The sequence below is a fragment of the Eucalyptus grandis genome, chromosome 7 (assembly GCF_016545825.1).
Source record: "Eucalyptus grandis isolate ANBG69807.140 chromosome 7, ASM1654582v1, whole genome shotgun sequence".
Lineage (NCBI taxonomy): Eukaryota > Viridiplantae > Streptophyta > Magnoliopsida > Myrtales > Myrtaceae > Eucalyptus > Eucalyptus grandis.
In genome coordinates this window covers 26,886,730-26,909,232 of record NC_052618.1, presented here as the reverse complement: position 1 = coordinate 26,909,232, position 22,503 = coordinate 26,886,730, and the positions used below count along the sequence as shown (strand labels likewise).

The 22,503-nt window shown below is 35.3% G+C and overlaps 1 protein-coding gene across 2 annotated transcripts; it reads right to left on the bottom strand.

The window, feature by feature from the left end:
* Window positions 1-15,906: 15,906 nt before the first annotated feature.
* Window positions 15,907-21,598, bottom strand: LOC104453200 (LAG1 longevity assurance homolog 2). Of its 2 annotated transcripts, none has more exons than XM_039318335.1 (6): window positions 21,404-21,598; window positions 17,730-17,938; window positions 17,108-17,263; window positions 16,685-16,870; window positions 16,420-16,598; window positions 15,907-16,276 (listed from the first exon to the last, which is right to left on the bottom strand). In XM_039318335.1, exons 1-6 carry the CDS (start codon window positions 21,422-21,424, stop codon window positions 16,257-16,259), a joined length of 771 nt encoding a protein of 256 aa, XP_039174269.1. In that variant the 5' UTR covers window positions 21,425-21,598; the 3' UTR covers window positions 15,907-16,256. The 2 variants fall into 2 exon arrangements, with proteins under 2 accessions (XP_039174269.1, XP_010066022.1); XM_010067720.3 differs by lacking the exon at window positions 21,404-21,598 and adding an exon at window positions 18,570-18,872.
* Window positions 21,599-22,503: the final 905 nt, after the last annotated feature.

Here is a 22,503-nt window from a genome sequence, read left to right as displayed (position 1 = left end):
GATGTCACACAATTGGTATATTGTGAAAAGGTTTAGGACAAAATTGACTCAATTGAAAGATTTGACACTAAATTAATATCACTATAATAGGTTTATGAATTTTTTTTGGTACTTTTCTTATTGAAAGTTTTAAGGTAAAACATATATTACTCTCACAGTTTGAGAAAATTTTATGTGATTTCTCCAAAAATTAGGTCTTTGGTATAGATCCTTTTTTTTTGGTAACAAATTTGGTTTTTTTTATTATTCTTCAATGATAATTTTAATCTTGTCGTTCAATTTTTGTTTGTAATCGGCCTCAAATTATTCAATAAACACTAGTTATATTGACACATGAAGCCTACAACGTACACAAGCTGAAGAAAACTTTTGATTTGAATACTTTTAGAGATGATCAATTTTAGCCAACATACTTCATCTTATTGACAAGATTAGTATATATTACTTTTAAACAAAAAATAACTATTTTCACTTTATTCCTATCTCAAATCTTACGAAAATGAAAAACTAAAGTTAGCTAGCACTTTTAATCCATATGTGTTTAGATTGACAATCTAATTTGTACAAATGCTACTAAAAACAACAATCCTTCTTTTTCACAGTGAGAGTTTGATTCTAGTTGTTTGAATATCTGCTTTGTATTATTTTTATAGTTGTATTGTTCATGGCTTAAGAATTTGAAGCTGGGAATTAAAGAGGGCAAGTTTAGTTATGGTGAAAATGATATAGCAATAATGAGTGATCTGGGATAGAGGTGGAGTTGGAGGGTGGTCTTGTCGTCGCTGAATTGGTGAAGGGTGAATTTGATGTTGTGAAGTGCTTGGACGTACGTGGAGTGCGAGCCCAATGATTCATGTCTAGCTTTCATGAGGTACTTTATGTATCTTGTCTTCATCATGCAACGAAACACCATTTATTCTCTCTCTCCTCTTAAGTAACAGGCCCCGAAAAAATACCTATTTTCTCGTCCAATTTTTTTTTTTTTTGTTCTACTCTCTTTCATGAGTTTTAATTAGATTTTATCAAACTACTTCCTCCATCAATAATGAGGCAAATACTTTTATCAATAGTTTAGATTCAAATCATATCCAACCAATACATTGTGTTTAACTTTGCAGTATGATCAAATCAAAGTACATTTCTATTGCAGTATTAGCTAGCAAACAAATATTTGTATAAATAGTTTAGGTTCAAATCATATCCAACCAATACATTGTGTTTAACTTTGTAGTATGATCAAATTAAAGTACCTTCATATTACAACATTAGCTAATAAGCAAATAATTGTATTAATAGTTTAGGTTCAAATCATATTCAACTAGTGCATTGTGTTTAACTTTGCGGTATGATCAAATCAAAGTACATTCCTATTGCAGCATTAGCTAACAAGCAAATACTTGTATCAATAGATTAGGTTCAAATTCTATCCAACTAGTGTCAACACATTGTGTCTAATATTACGGTATGATTAAATCAAAATAGCTACCCATAGTGGCATCAGGAAGCAAGCAGATACTTATATCAAAAGTTTATGTTCAAATCCTGTCCAACCAATGCCAATATACTGTGTCTAATTTTGCAATATGATCAAATCAAAGTACCTTGAACTTTGTGAAATGTTTGAATGTACCTATTTTCTTACTCAATTGGTATATATGATGATTTCTTCTTTCCCGAGTGTGAGCTGCATGATTGTTCGGTTTGATTTTGCTTGTATGCCGTTTTCGCTATTTGCTAGCAGATTTAGCAGTTCCGGCGCTCTTTTTGGTTTTTCGATGGTCAGAATTTTTTTATCAACAGTAGGTGTTTAGGGGTATTGTATTAGCAATGCCGTAGTGAGCAAGTTATGGTTTTTTTTTTTTTTTTTTTTTTTTTGCTTGTATGCCATTTTCGTTGGGTCAAAAGCGAGGCAAATCCATCAAGCCAAAAGTGAGGTAAATATGTTCGCTGATCTACCAGAGTTTATTTAGTTACAATTTACTCATTTTTTCCACCTGAGTTTACTAAATCAAAATCTATTCATTCGTTCTACCAAAGTTTATTGAATCAAAATATATTTATTCGTTGTACCGAAGTTTATCTAGTTAGAATTTGTTTAAGTGTTCTATCAAACTTTATCTAGGCGGAATATTTTGATTCGTTTTACTAGAGCTATCGAATTTTACTAAGTATGAATTTGTCAATTAATCTACTAGATTTGATTAAGTCGGAATCTATTAATAAATTCCATCAAATTTTTTAAGTCTGAGTATATTTATGTTATGAACCCAAGTGTCTGTACCTTTTGAATTCGAGTATAGTTATATTCTAAACCTGATGGTATAGATGATGATCCTTTTTTTCCTAAGCGTGAGTTGCATGGTTGTTTAGTTTGATTTTGCTTGGATGCCATTTTCGCTATTTGCTAGGAGATTTAGTACTTCTGGTGCTCTTTTTAGCTTTTCGATGGTTAGAATTTTTTGTTAGCAGCAGGTGTTTGGAGGTCCTAGTTCGGCGGTGCTGTAGTGAGCAAGTGATGGTAATTTTCTTTTTTTGTTTTGTTGGGCTAAAAGCAAGGCAAATCCGTCGAGTCATAAGTTAATTCATTAAGAGTTAACTCATTTCATGTTCATTAGTTCTACCATATTTTACTAAGTTATAATCTATTCGCTCATTCTACTAGAGTTTATTTAGTCACAATTCGTTCATTTGTTTCGCCAGAGTTCAGTAAATTAGAATCTATTCATTCGTTCTACCAAAATTTACTAAATCAAAATATATTTATTCGTTGTACTAGAGTATCTAGTTAGAATTTATTCATTCGATTTATCAGACTTTATCTAATCGGAATCTTTTCATTTGTTTTACCAAAGCTATCGAATTTTACTAAGTAAGAATTCATCCATTATTCTACTAGATTTGATTAAGTCAAAATCTATTTATAAATTCTATCATTTTTTTTTAAGTCTGAGTATATTTATATTATGAACCAAGTATCTGTACATTTTGAATAAAAGTATAGTTACATTCTAAATCTGATGGTATAGATGATAATTTCTTATTTTTTGAGTGTGAGCTGCATGTCTATTAAGTTTGATTTTGCTTGGATGCCATTTTCGCTATTTGCTAGCAGATTTAGTAGTTCTTATCAAAATTTCTTGTCAGCAGTGAGTGTTTAGGGGTGCTGGTTCAACGATGCCGTAGTGAGCAAGTGATGGTAATTTTTTGTTTCATTGGGCCAAAAGTGAGGCAAATCTGTTGGGCCATAAGTTAATTCATTATGAGTTAATTCATTTCATGTTAATTAGTTCTACCATATATTACTAAGTTATAATTTGTTTGCTCGTTCTTTCAGAATTTATTTAGTCACAATTTGTTCATTTGTTCTATCAGAGTTTACTAAATCGAAATCTATTTATTTGTTCTACTAAAGTTTGATGATTCAAAATATATATATTCATTGTACTAGAGTTTATATAGTTAGAATTTGTTCATTCGTTCTATTAGACTTTTATCTACTTGGAATCTTTTCATTCATTTTACTAGAGCTACCGAATTTTACTAAGTATGAATTTGTCTATTAGTATACTGGATTTGATTATGTTAAAATCCATTCATAAATTCTATCAATTTTTTTTTTTAAGTCCGAGCATATTTATGTTATGATCCTAAGTATTTGCACGTTTTCAATCTGAGTATAATTATGTACTAAACTTGATGGTATATATGATGATTTATTCTTTCATGAACATAAACTGCATGGCTATTCAATTTGATTTTGCTTGGATCTCATTTTTACTACTTGATTGATTGGTATAGATGATGATTTCTTCTTTCCCGAGCTTGAGCTACATGGCTGTTTAGTTTGATTTTGTTTGGATGCTATTTTCACTATTTGCTAGCAGATTTAGTAGTTTTGGCACTTTTTTGGCTCTTTGATGGTCATAATTTCTTGTCAGCAATGGGTGTTTAAGGGTGCTGGTTCGATTTTGTAGTAAGCAAGTGATGGTAACTTTTTTTTGTTTCGTTGGGCCAAAAGTGAGGCAAATCCATCAAGCAATAAGTTAATCCATCATGAGTTAATTCATCTCATTTTCATTAATTCTACCATATTTTACTAAGTTATAATTTGTTCGCTCATTCTACAAGCATTTATTTAGTCACAATTTGTTTATTTGTTCCACCAGAATTTACTAAATTAAGATCTATTCATTCGTTCTACCAAAGCTTACTGAATCAAATTATATTTATTCGTTGTATCGGAGTTTATCTAGTTAGAATTTGTTCAATCATTCTATCAAACTTTATTTAGTTGAAATTTTTTCATTCGTGTTACCAAAGATATTAAATTTTATTAAGTATGAATTTGTTCATTAGTCTACTAGATTTGATTAGGTCAGAATCTATTCATAAATTCTATCATATTTTTTTTAAGTCTGAGTATATTTATGTTATGAACCCAAGTATCTGTACGTTTTCGAATCCGAGTATAGTTACGTTCTAAACTTGATAGTATAGATGATAATTTCTCCATTCTTAAGTGTGAGTTGCATGGTTGTTTAGTTTGATTTCGCTTAGATGCCATATTCGTTACTTACTCGATTGGTATATATGAGGATTTATTCTTTTCCGAGCTTGAGTTGCATGGCTATTTAGTTTGATTTTGTTTGGATGTTATTTTCACTATTTATTAGCAGATTTAGCAGTTATAACGCTCTTTTAGCTATTCGATGGTTAAAATTTCTTGTTAGCAACAAATGTTTAGGGGTGCTGGTTCAATGATGCCGTAGTGAACAAGTGATGGTAATTTTTTTTTTCGTTGGGCCAAAAGTGAGGCAAATCCGTGGGCCATAAGTTAATTCATCACAACTTAATTCATTTCATGTTCATTAGTTCTACTATATTTTACTAAGTTATAATCTGTTCGCTCGTTCTTCCAGAGTTTATTTAGTCACAATTTGTTTATTTGTTCTACCAAAATTTACTATATCGGAATCTATTCAGTCATTTTACTAAAGTTTGATGAATCAAAATATATTCATTTGTTGTATCGAAATTTATCTAGTTAGAATTTGTTCATTCGTTCTATTAGACTTTATCTAGTCAGAATCTTTTCATTCGTTTTACCAAAGCTATCGAATTTTACTAAGCATGAATTTGTCCATTAGTCTACTAGATTTGATTAAGTCGGAATCTATTAATAAATTCTATCAAATTGTTTTAAGTTTGAGTATATTTATATGATGAACCCAAGTATCTGTTCATTTTGAATCCAAGTATAGTTACGTTCTAAACCTGATGATATGGATGATGATTTCTTCTTTTCTAAGCATGAGCTGCATGGCTATTCAGTTTGATTTCGCTTGGATGCTATTTTCGTTATTTGCTTGATTGGTATAGATGATGATTTATTCTTTCCTGAGCGTGAGCTTTATGACTGTTCGGTTTGATTTCGCTTGGATGCCATTTTCAATATTTGCTAGCAGATTTAGTTGTTCGGAAGCTCTTTTCGATTATTCGATGGTTATAATTTCTTGTCAATAACAGGTGTTTATGGGTGTCGGTTCAATAATGCTGTAGTGAGCAAGTGATGGTAATATTCTTTTTTCGGTTTTGTTGGGCTAAAAGAGAAGCAAATCCATCGGGCTATAAGTTAATCTATTACGAGTTAGTTCATCTCATGTTCATTAGTTCTACCATACATTACTAGGTTATAATATGTTCACTCATTCTACCAGAGTTTATTTTGTCACAATTTTTTTCATTTGTTCTACCAAAGTTTACTAATTCGGAATTTATTCATTCGTTCTACCAAAGTTTGCTGAATCAAAATAAATTTATTCATTGTACCGGAATTTATCTAGTTAGAATTTTTTTCATTTCTTCTATCAGACTTTATCTAGTTAGAATCTTTTAATTCGTTTTACCAGAGCTGCTGAATTTTACTAAACATAAATTTGTCCATTAGTCTACTAGATTTGATTAAGTTAGAATCTATTCATAAATTCTATCATTTTTTTTTATGTCTGAGTATATTTATGTTATGAATCCAAGTATTTTTACGTTTTGAATCTGAGTATAATTACATTCTAAACCTGAGTATAGTCACTTTCTAAATCATTGTATGCATACTTTTTGAGTCGAAGTAATTTCATTTGTATGTGCAGATTTAAGCCTAGAGTCCTTCCATGAGTATATTTATTTGCATGTCTAGATTCAAGTCTAGATTTAACCCTTGAATTTATTTATTTGTATGTTCTGACTATAGTCCAAACTCACTTCCCACATCTATTCATATGCCTAGACTCACTTCTTGCATTTATACGTATGTTTAGACTTAAGTCCAAACTCACTTGATCATAACCATTTCCTTATATTCAAAATTGCCTATCCATTCACTTACCAAACATGTTGATTATTATGCATTGAATGTGTTTTTGTGAGTAATGGATAAGAGGTAAGTGTATGGTTATCATTATCAATATATGTGATTATTGAAAGAGTGAGGTAAAGATATAGATGAAGATGTGTTATGAAATGGATGCCGATTGTTGATGAGTGTGAGACTAAGGCATTAGTGTTGAAATACATGTAATGATTTATCATTAAAAATGAAAGTATATGTGTTGAAGTGCATGTAATGATTGTTCATTATTAATTTCATGAGAAATGACATATTATCACGACAATTAATATGTTATAATGATGTGTATGGCTATGATGCAATGTAAGGAAATTTTTTGCCAGTGCTGATACCCTTATATGAGTATATGTGAAAGATTCTAGAGTCAGTTAAATGTTCTATCATATGAGACAGTTCTTTATAAGTTTGAAGAGACTTACAAGTCATATAATTTACAAACAATAAGAGTTGGTTTGTGTAAGCGTGTGTTGATCATCATAATGGATTTGTACAACGGCGTATTCATTCTTGCTAATGTAGAGGAGGCTTATGATGATTGGGCTATGTAGCTTGACAAAGAAATATTATGGTTTTGTCCCCCCAAAAGTTGGTGGTGACGATGTCTTATGTGATAGGATGCATCGTGAGTTAAGATGAGTCATTTCTAGCAACAAGTATGAAGTTACCTATGTAAGTGTGTTGGTGAGTGCATGACTCGCATGAGCTTATATGGATATCAACGAGCTTCATGAGCAATATGGACTCACTTGTAAGTGATGGTGAGATTCTTAACAAGTATGAACTTACATATGTATATATATATATATATATATATATATATATATATATATATATATAGGCGGTAAAATGCATGGCAAATATGATTTCACTTGTGTGTGAGTAGTGATGAAATACATGATGAGTATGAACTTGCCTTAAATATAATCCTATGTATGGTGTTGAACCACTAGGTGATACTGGTATATCATGAAATATTATGTCATATGCTTGTTTATAAGTGAATGAACTTGTATTATTGTTAATGGTTTTGTATTGGCACATCATGATAGAAAAGAAAGAGATCTTGTTCATACTTGGTTATTTTGCATTGCCTTGAACTTATGTTATTTGATTGATACTATGTTGAGTACTAAGAAGATCTCCTCCCTTAGATCTAGGGATTTTATTGATTGAGCTTCGGCTCATTCCTTATTTTTTTAGTATGTAAGATGATCCATTTGTACACGGTGGAGGAGATGAGGTGATGTCTGAGACTATTAATCCCTAAGTTGGATGGTGGCTCACTTGTGGAATGGTACCGGAGTTGTAGTGATCGTCAACCTGACCATTTTTCCAAGTGTATATATTTTGGTAATAAGTACTAGCGTTTGTATAAGAAAGAAGTAATATGTATTAAGCTAGTGCGACCTTCTTGTATGGTATGTGGTAATGTATTTTATAGTACTTCCACATACATAATTATAAGATATAATTGGAAATGATATGATATCACGTGACGTACTTAGGGCATCACAAGGCAAGGGTCGACAAGTTCTCATAGGGTGATGACGAGGGCTTACATGTACTCAATTAATGGATAGCAAAGTCGCTAGCCAAAATGAAAGAAATGAAGAAAGGAAGGAAAAAAATTCAATTTTTTTTTTAAATATTGCATGACGTCTGCATTATCGATTTCTGGCCAAAATTGGCCCGAAAGACTCAATTGGTACATCGTGAAAATGTTTAGGACAATATTGACACGATTGAAAGGCTTGAGACTGAATAATCATCATTATAATAGGTTTATGACTTTTTTTTGGTACTTTTCTCATTAGAAGTTTCAAATCAAAACATGTACTACTGTCAAGGTTTGAGGGGGTTTTATGTGATTTCTCCAAAAATAAATTAGGCCTTTGGTTCATATACTTTCATTTGTAACAAATTTAGTCTTTTTATTATTCTTCAACAATAATTTTAGTCCTTTCGTTCAATTTTCTTTTGTAATTTGCCACAAACTATTTAGTTAACACTGTTATTTTGACACATGAAGCCTACAACATAGACAAGCCGATGAAAACTTTTGATTTGTATACCTTTAGAGATTATCATTTTTAGCCAACATACTTCATCTTATCGACAAGATTAGTCTATAATACTTTTAAATAAAAAATAACTATTTTCGCCCTTTTTCTATTCTAAAACTTATGAAAATGACAAACTAAAGTTAGCTATTACTTGTAATTCATATGTGTTCAAATTGACAAGCTAATTGACACCAATGCTACTGAAAACAATAATCATTCTTTTTCATGGCGAGAGTTTGATTCTAGTTGTTTGAATATTTGTTTTATATTATTTGTCTTGTTGTATTGTTCATGGATTAAGAATTTGATATGGCAATAGGTTGCAAAGTCGAATGAAGAATGATGTCATTTCCTTACCCCCCCTCCCCCAAAAAAAAAACTAGGGAAAATTTTTTAAAAGACAAGACGTGGGGGGCAACAAGGCCAAGGAGGCAATAATGAGGTTGGAAGTCTAGGTGTTGAAGTTGGAAATTAAAGGAGAAAGGTTCAACCATTGTGAAGAGGGTCGTACCGACTACGAGTGATGTGAGACAGATGTGGAGTTGAAGGCTAGTCTTGTTGTTGATGAATTGATGAAGGGTGGATTTGGTGTTGTGAAGTGCTTGGACATACATGGAATGTGAGATCAGTGATGCCTGTCTTGCTTTCACGAAATGCTTTATGTATCTCATCCTCACTATGCAACGAGACACCATTTCTTCTCTCTCTCCTCTCAAGTAATAGGCCTCGAAAAAACACCTATATTCTTGCCCAAAATTTTCTTTTTCTCCTCTTTTTCATGGATTTTATTGGATTTTATCAGACTATTTCCTCCATCAATGACAAGCATTTCACAATGTTTGAGCTTGTTGTTGGGAATTTTAGTGAGACACTCGATTTTGGCTCACAAACGCTGTTTGTTGATCATGCACTTTGCTCTACCATAGCAAAAACAACTTTAAAACATTAAAAAGGGCCCATTGCTTGCCATTATTAGGAGAAGGAAATTATAAAAAAAAAAAAAAGTATTTTTTTGGGTCAATGAAAATAGAAGTTAGCGGGTGAAGAATGAAAATTTAGTGGAGACAAAGAAGGTGAGGAATGTGATCCATGAGTTGGATCATTTCGTCTTTCCCATCCTCTAAGGGGGTGGATGAAGCCATTTTAAGAGTGAATTTAGAAGTATCCTTTTTATTAATCAATCAATGTTTTTTTCCATCAGTCAATAAAATACATAATGAGTAATTTGTCATTTGACCTTTTTGTTATTGAGGTCTTTTCCCTATCCATTTCATCCACATTTATTTCTTCAAAATATCTATTTTAATTATATTAAAGTGCATGTATTTATCAAATTTTAACAATTTTTTAGTGTCTAATATCATTATTGGTTTTTATTTTTAAATTATTAGAATTTCATTTAAATTAGTTTTATCCCATTTTCTATATATATATATATATATATATATATATATATATATTACTTTTTACAGCAATTAAAGGTGAAATAGAGATTTTATAAAAAGAAAGAAGATGATAACCTTGACTCATTAAAAGTCATGTGCATTGCTACACTAACAGAAAAATAACAAAGAGTTAACATTTGTAACAAAATGAGAGTCAAGTAAAACATTGTGTCGACTTAATCTTTTTTTTTTTTTTTCAAATTTTACCAATTGAGTTTATTTAGCCAATTTTGATTAAAATTCGCTAACGTGGATGCTAGTCATTTTATGGAGCCTAGCTAATGTGGACATTTTAAATAAAATTTCAAATTTTAATATTTTTTTTTGTTTTTTTTTTTCCTATCATTTTGGCTGGTGACGTTCAATAAGTCCTTGTAGGCTGACAGCGAGGGCTTGCCAACCTTCATCCAATGGCCAGCAAGGTTGCTAGCCAAAATGGAAGAAATAAAGAAAAGAATAATTTTTTTTTTTTTAATTGTAAGAATTATCAATGTTAGCGGCCGTAATGTCACATAGGGTAGTCGGCGTTTATGTTAGCATTTTTTTGCCAAAATTAGCAGGAAACACTCAATTAGTAAATTATGAAAATATTTAAAATTAAATTGACACGATTGAAAAGCTTGAGACTATATTAGCACCACTATAATAGTTTTATGACTTCCTTTTTGTACTTTTCTCATTGAGAGTTTTGGGGAAAAACATGTACTACTCTCAAGGTTCAAGGTGGTTATATGTGATGTCCCCAAAAGTAAGTTAGGTCTTTAATTTGGATATTTTCATCTGCAACAAATTTAGTCAATTTATTATTCTTCAATAAATATTTTAGTCCTTTTTCTCGTCCAATTTTTTCTTGTTCTCCTCTCTTTTGTGGGTTTTTATTGAATTTTATCAAGCTGCTTCCTCCATCAGTAACAAGCATTTAACAATGTTTGAATTCGTCGTTGGCAATTTCAGTGACACGCTCGACTTTGACTCATAGACAAAGTTTATTGATCATGTACTTTGCTCTTGTGTAGCAAAACACAACTTTAAAACATTAGGAAAAAAAAAGGGGGGCTTGTTGCCTGCCATTATCGGGAGAATGAAATAATAATAAATAAATAAATAAACAAAATAGAGGTTTGTTTTTGGTTGATGAAAATAGAGGTTAGTGGGTGAAGAATGAAGATTTAGTAGATATAGAGAAGGTGAGAAACGTGACCCATGAGTTAATTCCGTCTTTTCCGTCCTCTATTTCCATCCTCTATAGGGATGGATGGAGCCATCTTAAGAGTGAATTTAGAAGTACTCTTTTATTAATCAATCATTTTTTCCATTAGTCAATAAAATACATAATGAGTAATTTGTCATTTGACCTTTTTGTTATTGAGGCCTTTTCCCTATTTATTTCATTTGCGTTTATTTCTTTAAAATATTTATTTTATTTATATTAAGGTGCATGTATTTATCAAATTTTAACAATTTCTAATTGCTTACTATCATTATTGATTTTTATTTTTGTATTATTAGAATTTTGTTTGAATTAATTTTATCCCATTTCCTATATATATATATATACTTTTACGGCAAATAAAGGCGAAAGAGATTTTTTTTAAAAAAAAAGAAAGAAGACGACAACTTTGGTCCATTAAAAGTCATTTACGTTGCCACGCTAATAGGAAAACAGAGTTAACATTTGTAACAAAATGAGAGTCAAGTTGAATATTGTGTCAATTTAATCTTAATTTTTTTGAAATTTTGCCATTTGGCTAATTTTGTTTAGAAATCATTGATGTGGACATTGGCTATTTTATGAGGCATAACTGATGTGACATTTTTAATAAAATTTTAATTTTTAATATTTTTGTTTTTTTATTATTTCTCTCTTTTTCCCCCTATTATTTTGGCTGGCAAGCGTCAACAAGTCCTCAAAGGCTGATGGTGAGGGCTTGTCGGCCCTCTCTTTATGGCTAGCAAAGTTGCTTGCCAAAATGAAAGAAATAAAGAAAATAAAGAAATTCATTTTTTTCTTTTAAATTGTCAACATAAGCGGCAATGCCATGTAGGGTAGTCAGTGTCCACATCAACAATTTTTGGCTAAAATTAATTGAAATTAGTGAATTGATAAATTGTGAGAAGATTTATAACTAAATTAACATCATTGAAAGACTTGTGATTGAATTAGCACTATTGCAATGGGTTTATGACATTTTTTTTTTTTGTACTTCTTTCGTTGAAAGTTTCAAGGCAAAACATGTACTACTCTCAAGGTTCAAGGGGGTTATATGTGATTTCTCCAAGAGTAAATTAGGTCTTGGGTTTGGATATTTTCATCTATAACAAATTTAGTCCTTTTAATATTCTTCAATAATTATTTTAGTTTTTTCGTCCAATTTTCAATGATGATTTGCCGCAAACTTTGCAACCAACACCGGTTATATTGACATGTAAAGCCTACTACGCACGCAAGCCGATGAAACAATATATACTTTTGATCATTATACCTTTATAGATGATCAATTTTAGCCAACATATTTCGTCTTATTGACAAGATCAATCTATACTACTTTAAAAAAAAAAAACTATTTCCCCTTTATTTCTATCTTAAATCTTATGAATGTCAAACTAAAACAAGCTATTACTTATAGTTTTTTTTTTTTTTTTGGTGATCGAGGATTCGCTAGAGCATGTCCTTGTCAACTTATGCCAATTTGGGGTCTCACAGGCCTCCTTGGTGGAGGACCAACATCAACTATATGTCGGGGGAAAGTGGCCTAGTAACTCACCATCGGGCCCCCTGCTTTAATTATTAGCAACACAGGATTTCGAACCTTGACCTCCATGCGCTGGAAGGAGAGATCTCAACCAATTACACTGCCCACAGGTGGGTAGTTATTAGTTATAGTTTATATGCATTCATATTGACAATCTAATTAGCATCAATTCTACTAAAAATCAATAATCCTTCTTTTAATTTTAGATCCATATAGATAGATAAGTAGGCAACTTTTAAATATTACGTGAAAGCGAAATTTCCAAAATTCAACTAAAGAGATAAATTTTTTTTCCAAAAATAATACAAAGAGGGTTAAGTATGCTTTTGATGTTTTTGACTATTCACGCACATCAGCAATCAAATCAATCAGACTTTTTTTTTTTTTGTGAAATATATCTTCATCTAAATCATGTGGCCCTCCCATACTTGCCAACGTGGCAACACTGGCATAGTAAAAGATGAGAAAATATTGGGTAGGTTCGGAGCTCCAAATTGGCAAATGCCTCGGTCACTTGCTGATCATCGCATGTTCCGCGCGGGCCCACTTGTTAGGAGAGGCAACCCTCTTGTCTCTCTCCTCTCTCCTCAATGTCTCCATTGCTCTCTTTGTCTCTAATAGCCCTCTCCATTACTTTTGTTTGCTCTCTCTCACTTGGATTTTAAGGGTGCGTTTAGTAATATTTCTGTTTTTGGGAACAAATTTTTTTTTTTCAAAAATAGTAATTTTATATTTCTATTTCTTAGAACAATTTCAGAGTAAAAGAATGAGTTTGGTAATTATACAAAATTTTTATTCTTGAAATAGAAAAAGAATAGGAATGGTTCGACTCATAAATTTTTTATAATGTAGATTTTTTTTTTTTTTTAATTTTTTAATAATTGTTTTAGATTTTTCTTTTTTCCCTCTCTTCTTCTTCTTGCTCCTCCTCTAGTCGGCGGTGTCCAACGAATGACGGTGGCTGACGAGCGGCGGCGGGTGGCGAGGAAGAAGAAGAAAAGAAAAAAAGAAAGAAAAAATGACTTATTTTTAAAAATTATTCCCAACAACAAAATGTTACTTTGTTCTATCTTTTCTTTTTTTGGTGGAAGAAATGTAAAAGAGAGAAGCGTTACTTTGTTCTATTTCTTGCTTCTATTTCAAATTTATGCCTCCCTACTTTTCTATTTCGAAGAATAGAAAAATTAATTGATGTTATCAAACATATTTTTTTTTTTTTAGTATTTCCATTCTTTTTTTTTTTTCAAGGAATAAAATAACATAAATTGGAAGAAATATAAATGTTATCAAACGGAGCCTAAATCTCCAAATTTTGTCTGAATTTCCTTGGCGAAGAAGAACAAACCAACGGGGGTACTGGGGAAATCCCATCTCGAGGATTAAAATGGAGTTTTCCATTTTGGTTGAATAATCAACATTGCCAAGCAAACTATCGCCAAATCCTGAGCACGTGTAAAGATTTTATTTTCTGGCTAGTAAAGAGGAAGATGGGAAAACAGAGAACTGCGATATTCTTCCTGGACCGGATTATTCACAAGTCCCTGAAGCAGAGCTTGCGGCTATCATATTGGGAGTTGTCGAGGTGACGGCCTCAGTGTGTCTAGCACTTTTTTGATGGCTTTGCTTCTTCCTTTCCTGAAAGAAGTCGTCGTGGGGCTGCCGGTTGAGGTTGTCAAAGAAAGCAAGAGTGAGAGACGAGAGAGGTGAGAGAAAAAAAAAAAACGGTGACGGAGACGGAGAGGGGTGAGAGAAGTAACGGAGACCGGTAAAGGAGAGAGGAGAGACTTTGCCGAACGAATGGGCCTCGCACGGGACACGTGGCGATCAGCTAGTGGATGAAGCGTTTGCTTACTTGGAGTGCCTGGCCTACCCAATATTTTCTTGGTGGTGAAAGATTGTCGTGCAGTGTAAACATGGTGGTGACATGGCACACCACAGTCAACTTGCTCCATCACTAGCTAGTGAAGGCTGACGATCCTCATGTGTCGCCGGTGAGGGTTACTAGGTCACGCCATGACCGCCCCTGGCGGGGAGGGGCGGGGGCATTGTCGATACCTCCCTCTCTCTTTTATTTGTTTTTGTTTTTGTGTCTTACATAAATAAGTTACCAATATCATAGAGGACACGTCTTAAAATGAGGCAGGTGATTAAGGGTGAGGTTGGCAAATTCTTCGACTGTTTAGATTTAGCATCTCTCTTGACTCCAAAGATTTTTTTTTTTTTAAGCAAATAGTATTTGATAATCACAATGGAAAAGTACGTTGGAAAGTAAATTTTAAAATGAGATTTTCTTTTTTAAAATAAAGATGATAAGTGCATTCAATATTTAAAAATTTGTTACGAAAGTATAATTAAGTTCTAAAACTATTAAATAGTGCAATCAGTAGAAGGAATTGATCAGATCAATACCCACAATAGAGAAGTGATGCTTCATGCTTGAATTTCCTGTTCAAACGCAATCTCTTTAGGCTTTAGAAGTATAGTTTCATCAAGCCCTCTAATACCCGCAACAGAGAAAGTTGATGGGTGAATGCGCGATTAGCCATGTTTGCTTCCGTCCCGTCTACATTTAAATTTGCTGTACATTTCTTACTTCAGTAAGTTCCTGCACTGTATGAGGCAAGAGGTAAGCTTCCTGCACATATTGCATCTGGTACACTCATAATCTGCGACTTGATGCACGTTGATCTGCACATGCGAATCGGCCCTAAATGTGAAGAACTTGACGTCCAGTTGATGGGCTGGTTATGTGATCTCTTCTATCGACACGCCAAAATGTTCCCAGTGATGATCACAGAGGGGTCACCTCGATGCGCCGACATAATAATCCAGCATCTGCCATATTCACGAGATTCACAAGTCTTCTGCATTTCTCAGTAATATTTGTCATTTAAGATCTCGACCAACTGTTGTATTTCTTCTACTCTTGCACAGGTCTGTTCATGCAAAATTTTTCAGTATAGTGGTCGTCCATTTAAAATTCCTCCTGCTTCTTCTGTTCACTTTTCAACCTTGCAACATCTCATCTCCTGCTTTCTCTGTTTCTGAGTTTAAATTCCTCTGTTTTTGAAGGTTGGCTTAGGGGTTTTTCTTCAAATTGGGCTACATCTGGCTGAAAGCATCAGGTTCAAAATATGAACTCTAATATCTATCCCAGAACATGGTGAGCAGAGCAACTACTCTCCCCCCATCTTCTATCTTGGGTTTCTCCTCGTTAAAGCTCAAATAACCTTTGATTATCATGGCGAAAGTTTTGACAGTTTTCTTTGTCACCTCTTACATGCTCCAAGAAAACCTCAGAACTAAATTGTAGCCACTTCAACAATGATTATTTTATTTCGTAATGGTATGTTGATTGTGGCATTATATGCCGTTAATTCCAAAAAGAAATAAACTGAAGTTTTATCCATGGAGCCAAAAGGGAAACTTACACAATGCCTGTTTTTCATTTTATACACAAGAACTCATGAAAAGTGTCCTTAGTTGGACTGTGTATGTACTTCAAAATGAGTTCCTCACCGAAGGTCCATTCTCAACCTCTGCATCTACAAATAAGCTTGTCGAACTGAATTGGCTTGACACAATCTGCTATCTAATCATCATCCTCTGAATCTGCACCAGTATATATAGATATCAGTAGTGAATTCACACTCCATAATTGAGGTTATAAACACACTGATATGGCACAGCCTGTTTCTTTGGACACCATGACTTCGTGCATCACACTATGTAAGGAAGTTGAGTTGAAGGCTTACCGGATCGTATATCTTCGCCCACTTTTCCTCGGTTCTTTAGCTGCCTTCTGATCATAGAGCATATTAGGACCCACCAATAAATGTGGAAGATGAGCAGCATCAGCAACATTGAGTTGAATATGTAATAAAGCGGTGTGGCATAAGCTTCCTCCATTGGTAAGTAATCACAGAGAGTGGTACTGCACAATTTAAAGCAATCGTAAGCCCAAGGTATCCTAAAACCTGTAGAAGTAAATGAATTGAGATCAATTACATGAGGTCGCACCCTGTTGTTCTAATGACCCAGAATGGGAAGTATATTAGACGTAGCATGAGCCATGAAAGGGCGAATAATCCGAAGAAAACGCTCGCTCCAAGCTCATGTTCAGAGTACTTGAAAACTTTGGCAGCTTCTAAGAACACGTCGCTCGCATCATGAAGTGCCAGGACAATTGCGCCAACTCGAAAGAAACTGCACAAGCAAGGAAAGTGTCTTGCGATAAGAAGACGCACATTTTCATAAAATAGATTGTGCCAGCGGATAAGATGGGCAAAAAAAGTTCAATACTGTAGAGGTATAGATGAGACAAAGTTGATCTTCAATGACTAGTTTATATGCCATTTACAAGTTGCAAGTGCATTTTAGATATGGATGGTTTCAGGTGACACGGCCTGTAATTCTCTTTGAGGGTATAGATGAGACAAATACCTAGTCAAGTATGAGTAGCCAATCAAGAAGACCGTGATTACATGATGGGACATCATGACAGCAAAGTCCTTCCTTCGAGTTTCCCAGGTAACAAGAGCAGCAATACTGTAAAGGTAGAATCCGCATTGGCATACGTAGATAAGCTTTAGAGGAAGCCTGAAATGATGAAAAACAGATGAGTACACGTGCTTCTGCAATTGCAACCTTCGAAATTTGACCAACATTCTTGCATACGACTTGAAATGAAAGGACTCTTTGTACTGTAAAATAGGTGAGAAGCAGTGGGGTATATACAATGAAATAGCATTGCTTGTTTTATCAGCACTCTAATTCACAGCAGTAACACAATAATTTTTTGGCATGTCTGCTGAGCTAACACATTCACAGAGCCCTCCAACCTTTTCATTATTGCTAGCTTACGTTATTTAGCAACTTAAGCATGCTAGCAAATAACACAAGTGAAAAGACAAAGAAGAGAGAGAGCTTAACAACTCGCCACGAATGACAACAACAAACTGAAGATGACAATAGATCACCGTGAAAATGCAATTCTGAGTATGTTGATAGTTAGAACTCGGAAATGCATCAAAGCTGTTAATCTCACAAGCATGAAATTACTTACTTCAACTGCTGGTTAGGCCAACCTTCAAAATACTCTGATGTGTCCCAGAACCATGGCTCGTGATAAGTGATCTTGAGAACGCAATATTCAACAGCGGCGTAGTATGTCAACTTCCACATAGATTCTGAACATTTTACAATTTTCGCCTGGACCGCCTCATTGATTTTCAACTGCCCAGATCCAAGATGAAGCAACGAGATCGCAAGCCTCTACAAGATATTGGAAAAAAGAAGAAGCAATGAAACAATTTCATAAGTCACAAAATCCACAAAATAAGATTTGCTGGGTGTAAAGAGCATTATACAAGCGGCTAAACACTAGCCTAAGTGGTATTTGCATGCATCGGGCTCACATGAATCAGGGGCACACAATCCGACCAATGGGTAATGGCGCGAGCACATGAATAAATTTCCCTAATATCAGCACCGCGAGCATCGAGCCATTTCCGGATCGCAGATGTATAACCATCATCTCCTCAACAGGTCTGCCAAAGCAATGTTGCCGTGTAAGCTTCAATGCTTCGTTGGCTCAGGCAAGCCGTCACACAAGAATGCCATCTCCACAACCATTAATCTCTAAATTCCTGGAAAACCCATCTCTTCATCTGACCTTCCCCCTCAATCTAAGTATAGCTCGGATCACATGCTCAAGCAGGACACGCGAAATCCGCCTCACGAATCGTACGGAAAAACCCATCTCCCAGCTTCACAAATCTAAAGGCGCGATCTTTAGCAAAACCCAGCACGACATTTCCCACGCCGGTCCCCACATATGCAAACGGCGATCGAGAACAAGAACACGCGCAAAAAGACGCCTACCCGACTAGCAAAGAAACCTTACACGGAAGACGAACCGGTCAAGGAAGGACCTGGCGGCGACGAAGCCGAGCGCGAAGCAGCCGGCGACGAGGAAATGCGGGGCGCTCGGCCCGCCGTCCCGATCGAAGAAGGAGCTCATGTGGGGCCCGGCGGCGGGGCGACCCGACCCGAGATCCGACCCGGGGGGGGGGGGAAGATTCCGGCTTTCCCGGACCTCCTCCGGCGAGCGGAAACGCCGTCCGCGCCTCTGCCCTGAGTCAGCGGCTCGGCGTAGGAAGGAAGGCAAGCGGAAGAACGGCGGAGAGCGCGGGGGGGCTCTCTGAATCTGGCGATCTTCTCCATTTATAGATTCCTGCAAGCGCTCCTCCTTCTCTCCCTCTCTCTCTCTCTCTAAACTGAGATACTGCCACGTGGCGTGTGGGGGGAAGGGGTGGGGCCCGTCATGGGCCAATGGGGGAGGCGCTCTTGCTTGGAAGCAACGCGTGATTTTTACTTAGGACGGGGAGAAGGTTGACACGTGACGAGTTCATTCCCTCGCCTCACCCAACCCCCGGTTCAATTTGCCTGAGAAAAAAGCTTGCCGTGTCGCCTGTTTATTGATGGCAAATTGACAATCAAGGGAGTTTTTTCTTTTTATTTTTTATTTTTTTGGGTCGAAACAATCAATGAATCCACCGGGTGAGTAGTTGAGTTAGTTCGGCTTTGGGAACTTCACCGCATAAGTCATAGGATCGAAACTTTGTACTGCTAATACGTTTTAAGTAGGAGGCATGGCACAGTGAGGTCATGTGCTAGTTTTCTCCCAGGTATTAACGCGTAGGGGTCATGGTAGTGAGGTCTTGTGCTAGTTTTCTCCTAGGTATTAACGCGTAGGGGCCATGGTAGTGAGGTCCCGTGCTAGTTTTCTCCCAAGTATTAACGCGTACCTGTGCTAGTTTTCTCCCAGGTATTAACGCGTAGGAGCCATGGTAGTGAGGTCCCGTGCTAGTTTTCTCCCAGGTATTAACGCGTAGGGGCCATGATAGTGAGGTCTAGTTTTCTCCCAGGTATTAACGCTTGGTCCGGGGTATACTGTGTATTCTACGGGCCATGAGTTGCCTAGCGTAAGCCCGACAGGCTTGGCGAATCTTGGGCATAAAAAAAAAAATCAAGAAAGTTTTTTTTTTTTTTTTTTTTTTTGTGACCCAGGGAATCTCGTACAACCGGCAGCCAGAGGGTAAACCCTGGACAACAGGTAGAGTCACCACCACCCTTATCTTTGTGAGAGGAATCAGCGTCCAACCAACTACACCGCTACCATGGGTGGTAACAATTAAGAAAGTTGGTAAGGGAAAAATTGAAATTTTTGGGGGTTGAATGGATTGGATTGAATTGCAAAATAAAAAGATTTGTGCAAATTAGATCTGTCGCCATTGTTTTACCAAATATCTTAAGTGGAGATGTTGTGTGTTGAGAGGAGCCGCTCTCTAGTTTGGATATGATTTGCTATGTACCAATTCTATTGGTTGGAGAATTCAATCTGGCAATTGGCAAAATACCTTAGGAGATATCATTTTTCATTACAAATCATCATCCATGGTTGGCAAGCGTGCAAGAAAAGCCACGTATGCTCATACTTCGATGGAAGAAGTGGCCGCTGTGCATTTGATTCTCCCGATGCACAATCTGAGGTTTTTTTTTTTTTTTTTTTTAATTTTTTTATGAAAACGCCATGTCACATATTAGAAATCTGAAATAGAGAGAGTGAACTTGAAGGAAAACATGAGAGAGAGCAGGGCATGGGGCTATCGCCTAGACATCGACAACACCTCATCCAGCTCAAGCAAGCTTCACAGCCGTGGTGTGGTTGTTGTTATTGCCAAGGCCTTATATTAAACATAAAGACAGCATAGGCACACAAAGTTCTACTATAGTTTTAGCCCGAATTTGTCTGTCATAGGAGAAAGGTCTAATCCCAAAGGAAAGGAAAATGTGTTAATCGGGCCTTGATCAACGAGAAGAATTACTAAGAGAGTTATAAATTTATTGTAATTATGCTAATTCAGCTCTAAATTATTTTTTGATCAATTCATTTTTAAATCTTTTATAGTTGCGCCAATTCAGTCTATTCAAACAAATTTGGCTAGTCAGTATTAACGTGGACACTGGTCGACATCGACTATTTAGGAACGTTGACATGACAAATTTTTAATAATAATTTATTTTTTATTATTTTTTATTATTTTTTCCTCTTCTTCCTCTTTGACTTTTGACTTTCTTACCCGCAATGACCCATGAAGAAAAAAAGAGAAAAAAAATAATAACAAATTCGAAAAAAATATAAATATTATTAAACAATTACAACGTAAATGTTCACGAGACAAGACAACCAGCATCCACGTTAGCACTCACATGCCAAATTTAATCAGATGAACTAAATTAATATAATTACAAAAGGTTTAGGATTGAATTGACATTTTTTTTTTTAATTTGAATTGGATTCTCCATAAGAAGCATGAAATTATTCATTTATCTTTTTGACTAGCTGAGAATCTCCTGTGAACAAACTTGAGCTCGTTACTCGATAGGCAACTTTTTCCGAATTATCTAAAGAAGAAAATATTGACGACTTCATGATGATTATCTTCACAGATGAACGTACAACATGGGTTTAGCGACAAACCCATCTTTTTCACATGAATACTTCGCAGTAAATATACAATCACAACAGAACTTTGTATCAGAAGTCAATATGCAGCAAACCATAGAAGGAGCTCTAGATTTATTGCTGCCTGTAGATCCACAGGACAGGAGTACAGATGCAAGCGGATTGTATGCGAATATAAACCTGGAATAAAAATAAGAATCTCGACATCCCTGACCCAAACATAGAAACATTTTTGAGTGCAGCGTTGGTGAAACGATCCCATTCCATTATTCCCCCAGACTTAGATGGGGAAAAGAAGAGGAAGGGCCATAGAAATGGGAAGTGATTTCATCAACGCTGCACTCAATAACGTTTCTGCATCATGGGACCCTCTACATTCCTCAAGCAGCCAGCAGCATAAACATCTTGCAATTTTCCAATATTTAGAGTCAGTCTTTTATAATGTAGTCACCAGGAAAGTGCAGTACAAAGTGACTTTTGCATTTGCTTGTACTGCCTTCAGATCTGCTAAACAAGTGGAGTTTTGGGTCTTGTCTCTGCTTGGCATCGGAATATAAAAATGCCAAGTGCATCGGAAGAAGTGGGAGTCCTGTACTCCTTCGTTGTACTGAACTCTTGCACTGCAGTTCTGTACGAACACCCCCACTCAACCATCTCATTCTTTGCCTGTCGCGGAATCTTGACAACGAAGAACCTGCTGAGCTGCCTCTGAATATAGTTTCCAAGCTTTCACATGAATTAATCACGAGAATCTCCAGGTTCGGCGGCAAATAGGATGTGGGATAAACTTCTTTGAGCTGAGGACACGATTCTATTTTTAGCTGTTCTAGATTTTTTAAGCTCCCTGGCTTCACTTTCTGACTGCATATGGTCTTCAGCCCAGCAGCATAGGAAATATGGATTTCCAGATTTTCAGCTTCTCCAAGCACTACCTCTAGATTCTCCAGATTTGGACACTGTCTCACTTTCAGTACTCGCAGCGATACCATCATAACCCCAATTCTCACAAGCTTTGGTAATTCCAGAAGATCCAAGGTCTGCAAGTTACATTCCGCAGACATACCAGGGTTAAATAGCTCTTTCAATTCAGCACAAAATTTGATTTTGAGGTTTTCAAGCTTCTTTGGCAGCTTGGAAAATGGGAAAATGTCAGTGAGCATTGGGCAACAATCTATAAACAAGCTCTTAAGACCTTGGAAGACCTCAGACTGCAGTTTATCATCACAGACACATCTTAAGGAAGAGAGATTACACAGATAAAGAAAGTCAAGATTTCCCAAAGCTTTGGCATCTTCTTCTCCATCGACTA